This window comes from Curcuma longa, unplaced genomic scaffold (assembly GCF_044706935.1).
Source record: "Curcuma longa cultivar G26 ecotype Majalengka, Jawa Barat unplaced genomic scaffold, ITB_CL_G26_1.1 contig_11058, whole genome shotgun sequence".
Taxonomy (NCBI): Eukaryota; Viridiplantae; Streptophyta; class Magnoliopsida; order Zingiberales; family Zingiberaceae; genus Curcuma; species Curcuma longa.
This window is the reverse complement of record NW_027428781.1, coordinates 4,334-11,891: the sequence shown is the minus strand read 5'-3', so window position 1 is coordinate 11,891 and position 7,558 is coordinate 4,334. Positions and strand designations below refer to the sequence as shown.

Here is a 7,558-nt window from a genome sequence, read left to right as displayed (position 1 = left end):
CAGCCAAGAACTTTTGGCAGCAGCCTTCACACAGTGCTTGCAAGAATCACAATAACAAAGTTTGATTCAGAAGTGGCCTGACTGACAGAAATGGCCCGAGCAGAAATTTCAGTGCTGCAGAAAACAAAAACGTATAAACCAGTGCTGCAGAAATTTCAATGCTGCAGAAATGTAATCCGAAACTAACATATTAACCCGAAACTACAAAGTTTTCAAAATTCGAATACCTTTCCTACTCAAATGTAATCTAGCATGCATTCAGCCCACTCGGATCGCACTTCATTAATTTCAACCAATGTGTACTTAAGATTTGTAAACTGTAAAAATACATAAATAATATATTAGTAAAACTACGTACTAAACATTTCTAGTTTAGTTGCTCACAGAGATACAAAGTAACCTATATGGAAGATATTACCATTGATGGAAGTGATTCCTTGTCGCCAACTCCAAAATTTTCAATTATATCTTTCATATATCGCATGATATAAAAACCACATTGCTTCGCATCCGGTTGTCGAGGAGCCTATGTTAAAACTACGTATTTAAATAACTCATTCGAGGATAGTGAAACAGTTGCTAATCACAAGGACATACCTTGACAACTTCCCATGTTGGTTGTTTTTTCCCTTTCCTTCCCGCCTCCGCATTATACAATGTCAAGGCCCTTCATGCATATAAGAGTTTATTGTAAGAAAAGAACATGTTTCAACAAAGTTAAGAAAAGAACCTAAAAAACTTACATGTTGACCACATATTTCCAATCTTGATCATGGATGCGGTGTCTAAGAGGATCCAACAAATAAACAATCTCCTTTTCAACATTGATCATAGTTAAAATCCAGTGGAAACTACTCAAAGAGATATAATTAGTGCATGCAATCGCACAAGTTCTCAAAATATGCAAGTGAGAGTGATATACATGTTATTCTTACTCACCCAATGTTGCATGGCACAACCACCAATTGGCCAGTTGAGGTACCAATTAGCCTACTAGATAAGTAAGAAGCCCTTTTATTCAACTGTTCTTGGATGAAATCTATATTTTGATTTTTTGATGGGACATACTCCACAGGCACTGGATCCACCAATTTGAAATCCTTCAGTATCATCTTTTCCTGCATCTTTCTATATAGATGCCTACAATTGAAAATTAACCCAAAAAAATTAGGAAATCTAAGTTAATGAAACACATATATAAAGTACAATATAATTGAAAGCATACCACATATACACAACTATGCAAGTGTCTGTAATAGGCATCAATTCACAAAAAGGAAATATGTCATCGCAGTTAACATGGACTGTACGCTCCATGCCAAATACGTCAGGATCTAATTCCAAAATCACATTCTCTGTTTCGTCAAGGCGCTGAAAATAACTATATAATATGTGTAAGGGTCTTGGCACATTGGATAATTGCAACTTGGATTTCTCTTTTCTATCGCCAACTTTTTCCTTCTTAGTCTTCTACATATGTAGATGCACACATATATATTAGATATGTGACATACTTAAAAAGCATACAAAATTTAGATACCACGTTATCAGGTTTACCTCATCCCGCATGCTGATCAAGTCTACAGGCCAAGCCACATGGCCACCTACAGCATCACCAATACACTGAAATGTAGCTGGGATTGGAACTGGCAATGGTGCTGCTTGATCAATTGCTTTATCAATGGCGATCTTCATGCAATTCAAGGGTAATGGAACATCATCAATATAGTTGCCAGATCCATTAACAGTGACAATTGTCCCATATGCAACAACATTGCTGTTAAGCTCCAATGACAGCATCACTGCTTTACCCTATAAGACAAACACGTAGTGCTTTACAAATTATTTATATACTATCGATGAGCTAATAATATCAACGTGAAATATATATGTTCACCTGTAAAGCCGCACCCTTCTCCATAATTTTCACATCATCAGCATCATCAAGGCCATCAATTGCGAGTATGTTTTCAAGTTCAACTTCAGGTTTTATATCGAGGGGACATTGGGGTTTGACTGAGCAGCTACCCTTCTCATCACTATCAAATTCTTGTCCACGTTGTTTACACACCATTGCTTCCAATTTTTTTATTCTTTCACCTTGCTCATAAAGCATAGCTTTTGTCTCCATAAACTCTTTCTGCTGGCTTTCATAGGCATCCTTATCAACTTGTACCTTCCCTCTAGCAACCTTGAAGAAGGTTGACGGAGTGACATTTGCTCCTATGCCTCTCACACGTCCACCATGTTCGGTAGAATTCAACGCCTTCGTGAGAATATCTTCAAATGGTTTGTTAAAGGACAGTTTACCATCCTTCTTTTGCACAATATAATCATCCTGTCACGCATCAAAAAACATTAACTTTAAATATATACATATATCATATATGTACAAATTAAAAAGCAAATTATGTCTAATTTTTCTTACAATCTGATTCACTGTTTGCTTCAACGCATCGCCGACAAAGTCCCCTTCTTTATTGATTCGTCCTCTCTTCCAGAGAATGGCTCTGTTTATCTCCTCGTCATCACATAATTCACTGGACTGCAAGCAAAAGAACACACGAAGTCAACATGTATTTAACACCAATTCAAAAATCGACCATAAGTAGGAATTTAATGTTAACTAAATACTTACTATTTCTTGAGACAACCCTGCATATCCTTTTCGAGAAAGTCGGTGAGGGTATAAGTTTGCCTTGACTCTTTGACTTTGTAGTTCACTTTTTTTCTACACATTGATAGATGAATTATAACCACAATGAAGAAATTCACATAAATCAACTAAAGTTAAAAACACCAACATAAAAACTTACTATAAAGTCTTCAGACATCCGACTAATAACGAAACTACTCCAATCTTTAGGTGATATGCAATGCCCTTGAGGAACCTTGTTCAGAAGCTTCGGATTATTTCTATTTGGTCGGATGAATGTCCTGGTAAGGTGAGTTTTATACTGACGCCACTTTGCATTTGCAGATGTCAAACACCCATTCCTCCATTTAGGGTCCAATTTGTATGTCAACTACACACAAAAATTCTAAAGTAAATTACTAAAATATAAGAAAAAATTGTATCACATAAGTGTCATGTTACTTACATTGACGGATTCCCATATCATGTTCTTAACTTCATTCGGAACCTGCTTCCAAGAGTGGTAATTAATATTAACTTTTTCCCTAGCAAGGACACCAATAAAACTCTGCAGTTCACAAGCCTTTTGCCCCACTGGCTGTCCATACTCATTAAATTCCACACTCTGTTTATCTCCATGAATCCTCTGAACAGCAAGTTTATTCATTTGAGTTCGACCTCTCTTTGATCTTGTTTGGGTCAGCCCTTTTGATCCGACCTCTTGGCTATCCTCAGCACCAGACGCCATTTTACCTTTCCCTTTATCTTGTTCATCTATCTCAACACTATGATCATGAGTTGATTTGACCTTTTTTCTAGTGTCCATAGTGTCCAATAGCCTGTTCACAATAGTAGGAATTTGAAATAGTTAGCACAAACATCAAGCATATGGAGAAATAGTTAGCACAAGTACAGAGCATATATTAAATATTTTAAGATCAGAAAATTAATAGGAAAATTGAGCAGAAAATTGATCAAGTAAATAATCACATATATAAACCATAAATAAACTTACCAAACTAAGAATTCCCATTGTCAACCCAAATCCCATCACAGTCTGCACGAATACAGGGTGGTTCATTGTCATCAGTTTCATCTATATCCATTGATGGCATCCCTTTTGTGAAGCATTGGTAGTGGATTGAAGGATCTCCCAAGTTATCATCAGTGATGTATTCAAAATACTCTCTATTTGGAGTTGAAAGTACAACAGACCATGTGGGATCTTGAGGGTCTTCTACATAAAATACTTGCTTCGCTTGAGTGCCCAAGATAAATGGGTCGGATTTGAATCCCATTCTCTTGAGATTTACCAAGGTGAAACCATTATCATCTACTCTAATACCAGTGTTATTCTCTACCCAATCACACTTAAACATTGGAACTCGAATATCATGATAAATGAGCTCCCATATTTCTTGTATCACACCATAATACATCATGTCTGTTGTAGTTGGATTTTTATCCTTTGCACTTGAAACTTGCATTGTCTGTGCACACAAGCTTACACTCGAGTTTTGGACAACTCGTGCATTATCACGTTCTTTTGTGTGATAAGTGACCCCATCAATCATATAACTAGAGTATTTTAGCACTTGCTTGCTAGGTCCATGCGCCAACAACTTAACTTTTTCTGATAATTGATTCGAGGAAGAGGATGTTGTATTTGTAACCTATAATCCATCATAAGAGGGTAAAATGATTAAAGTTCATGTTCAATAATAAATATGTAAATATTTAAGGTACTTACATGTTCATGGAACCATGAAATAAAACTTCGGTGGTGCTTATCTTGTAACCACTTTGCACCTTTCATAGGATATTTTTGCTTCAGGTGTGTCATATGTTCCCTAATGAAAAAAGTATAAAGGAATTAATAAGATATTTTTGTTCATAATTTCTTGAGATTATTACTGAACTAGCTAGAGGGCTTACCGAATGTAAGGATCAACCTCAGTGTCATTTTCCAATACATAACGATGTGCTTGTTCCCACTCCTCGTGACAACAGATATGTACATTGGCACATGACAAGGACTTAGTGAGCATTGTTTCACGATGCTTTGATGGAATCCCTATCGTGTTCATATTAGACAGAAATTCTGAGCAAAACTCTACAGCTTCTTCAGCAATATAACATTCAGCCATGCATCCTTCTGGTCGATTTCTGTTCCGCACATAACCTTTTAATGTTCTCATGTATCTTTCAAATGGAAACATCCATCTATACCAAACTGGTCCACACAACTTGACCTCACGTACGAGATGAACTGTTAAGTGAACCATTATATCAAAAAATGAAGGTGGAAAGTACTTTTCAAGCAGACACAACGTTGTCACAATTTCTGTTTGTACATTATCCAACTTCGAGGCATCTATCACTTTGTTACATAACACATTAAAGAAGAAACAAAACCTTGTGATAGCATTTCTGACATGCTTGGGCAGAATACCACGGATGACAACTGGAAGCAACTGTTGCATTAAGGTGTGGCAGTCATGTGATTTAAGACCAACAAGTTTTAGGTCCTTCATTGAGACAAGATTTTTGATGTTGGAGGAGTAACCCGTAGGAACCTTAATTCCAAACAATGAATTACAAAGTTTTCTTTTCTCAGCCTTGCTTAATGTATAACATGCTGGGGGCAAAAATGTCCTCTTCTCTCCTTTTTGTGGTGCTAAGTCTCCCCTAATTCTCATCTCCACTAGGTCATTTCTTGCTGCAATTCCATCCTTTGTTTTTCCTTGTATGTCAAGTAATGTACCAATCAGACTTTCGCACACGTTTTTCTCTATGTGCATCACATCAAGAACATGCCGAACATGCAGATCTTTCCAATACTCAAGTTCAAAGAATATCGATTTTTTTTTCCAACAGGATTTACTATCGTTATTCTTTGATTGAAGATTTCCCCTCATTTTTCCCCATCGGCATGTAATTCCTTCAACTTTTTTTAAAACCTCATCGCCGCTTAGTGGTTTTGGGGCTGTTGTAAAGTCTTGTGTCCCATCAAATGCCTTCTTCTGCCTTCGATAAGGATGATCTCTACAAAGAAATCGTCTATGGCCTATATATGACATTTTTTTACTGTGCTTCAACCTTTTTGCACAAGTTTTGTCAGCACAAATAGGGCATGCTTGATATCCTTTGACAGTACATCCTGACATGTTTCCATATGCTGGGAAATCATTAATTGTCCATAATAGGACAGCTCTAAGCAAGAATCTTTCTTCTCGGTGTGCATCATATGCTTCAACACCAACTTCCCATAATTCTTTTAAATCATCAATCAAAGGCGCCAAGTACACGTCAATGTCATTTCCCGGCTGTTTAGGACCAGAAATCAACAACGTCAGCATCATATATTTTCTCTTTAAACACAACCATGGCGGAAGATTGTAGGTAATCATTATAACTGGCCAACAACTATATGTAGAAGTCATCAAACTATGCGGATTAATCCCATCAGCTGCTATGGCCAATCTTAGATTTCTCTTCTCAGAAGCAAAATCTGGCCAATTATGATCCACAAGTCTCCAACAAGGTGCATCAGCTGGATGTCGCATATAGGCATCACATACTCTTTTATCAGCATGCCAAGTTAACTCCTTAGATATTTCCTTACTCCGAAACATTCTTTGAAATCTAGGAATAGGAGGAAAGTACCATAAAATCTTTGCAGGGACTCCTTCAATTATCCTTGAATTCTTGGCCAACTTCCACCTTGACATCCCACAAGTAGGACAATGGGTAAAATCCTCGTACTCCTTCCAGTATAGGACACAATCATTAGGGCAAGCATGTATTTTCTTATAAGTCATCCCCATTGCACATAAGCTTTTCTTTGCATCATATAAAGATAAAGGCAATTCATTGCTAGCAGGAAGCATTTCTCCAAACAAGATAAGTAGGTCAGTAAAACTATTATCACTCCAGCTGTATTTCGCCTTCAAGTTATATAACTGCACAATTGCAGATAACTTTGTAAATTTTGTACACCCAGGATACAGAGGTTTTTCAGCATCCTCAAGTAATTTTATAAATTGATCTGGATTCTGCGAACTTTCATATGAAGCGTGTACCATATCTACAGGTTCATCAGCAGCAAAATAGTTTTCACATTCTCCATATGCATCTTTCTCTTTCTTTAAATCCCCTAATATAGATTCTTCCCCATGCCATATCCATTTTTTGTATGTTAAGTCTATACCATTGCAGTACACATGTGCCCTTATGCTGTTAATATTATTGTTCCATAGATTACCACATTTTGTACAAGGACAAGGTATACTAGTAGGATTAGCAGCATGTTGCAGCGCAAATTGCAAAAAAGATTCCAATCCAAGTCCAAATTCATGTGATAATCTATCCTTTGACATCCATGCTTTGTCCATTTTGTTGTACTGATGAATCAAAAATATCAAGTCAAGCAACAACAAACTTTTAAAAATGAGTGAAATAGATCATGCAAATAACGCATTAGGCACCAAGTCAAGCAACAACAAACTTTTAAAAATGAGTGAAATAGATGTTTTGATATGAATTCCTCCGAATCAGTAGTTCGTATCTTGAGTTAAATCAAAGTCATCTAAGTTTATTTCATTGTATTAAATCATCTATTATGTACCTCTATCCATCATCTTCATCTTCCAGTAAAATTCAAAAACAGATTATCATTCTGTTTTGAGTGGCAAAGTAACAAATTTCTAAATGAAAATGGTGCTACTGAATAGTGCTACTGAATAGTTTCAAAAACAGATTATCACCTTTTAAACCATTTGCTGAGATTAACTCAAATATTATATTCCTATGTATTTCACAAAGAAGAGTGCTACTGAATAATGGTGATATCATGTTAATGGATCAAGATGGTAATTGTAGAAAATTGTAAAAATAAGTTGGTTCCTCTAGCATACAAAACTA

At 36.3% G+C, this 7,558-nt stretch overlaps 4 protein-coding genes across 4 annotated transcripts; all 4 read right to left on the bottom strand.

Moving 5' to 3' along the window:
* Positions 1-236: 236 nt before the first annotated feature.
* On the bottom strand, positions 237-1,124 carry LOC141815826 (uncharacterized). Its single transcript, XM_074703700.1, has 5 exons — positions 940-1,124; positions 744-851; positions 598-667; positions 419-526; positions 237-317 (listed from the first exon to the last, which is right to left on the bottom strand). The coding sequence occupies exons 1-5, from the start codon at positions 1,122-1,124 to the stop codon at positions 237-239; spliced, it is 552 nt and encodes a 183-aa protein (XP_074559801.1).
* A 114-nt stretch (positions 1,125-1,238) lies between these two features.
* On the bottom strand, positions 1,239-3,461 carry LOC141815825 (uncharacterized). The gene is made up of 7 exons (XM_074703698.1): positions 3,102-3,461; positions 2,817-3,026; positions 2,639-2,731; positions 2,429-2,545; positions 1,898-2,338; positions 1,558-1,812; positions 1,239-1,250 (listed from the first exon to the last, which is right to left on the bottom strand). The coding sequence occupies exons 1-7, from the start codon at positions 3,459-3,461 to the stop codon at positions 1,239-1,241; spliced, it is 1,488 nt and encodes a 495-aa protein (XP_074559799.1).
* A 193-nt stretch (positions 3,462-3,654) lies between these two features.
* LOC141815824 (uncharacterized) lies at positions 3,655-5,169 on the bottom strand. Its single transcript, XM_074703697.1, has 3 exons — positions 4,571-5,169; positions 4,386-4,485; positions 3,655-4,308 (listed from the first exon to the last, which is right to left on the bottom strand). Exons 1-3 carry the CDS (start codon positions 5,167-5,169, stop codon positions 3,655-3,657), a joined length of 1,353 nt encoding a protein of 450 aa, XP_074559798.1.
* A 437-nt stretch (positions 5,170-5,606) lies between these two features.
* Positions 5,607-7,029, bottom strand: LOC141815823 (uncharacterized). The gene is made up of 2 exons (XM_074703696.1): positions 5,724-7,029; positions 5,607-5,680 (listed from the first exon to the last, which is right to left on the bottom strand). Exons 1-2 carry the CDS (start codon positions 7,027-7,029, stop codon positions 5,607-5,609), a joined length of 1,380 nt encoding a protein of 459 aa, XP_074559797.1.
* Between the last annotated feature and the right edge of the window lie 529 nt (positions 7,030-7,558).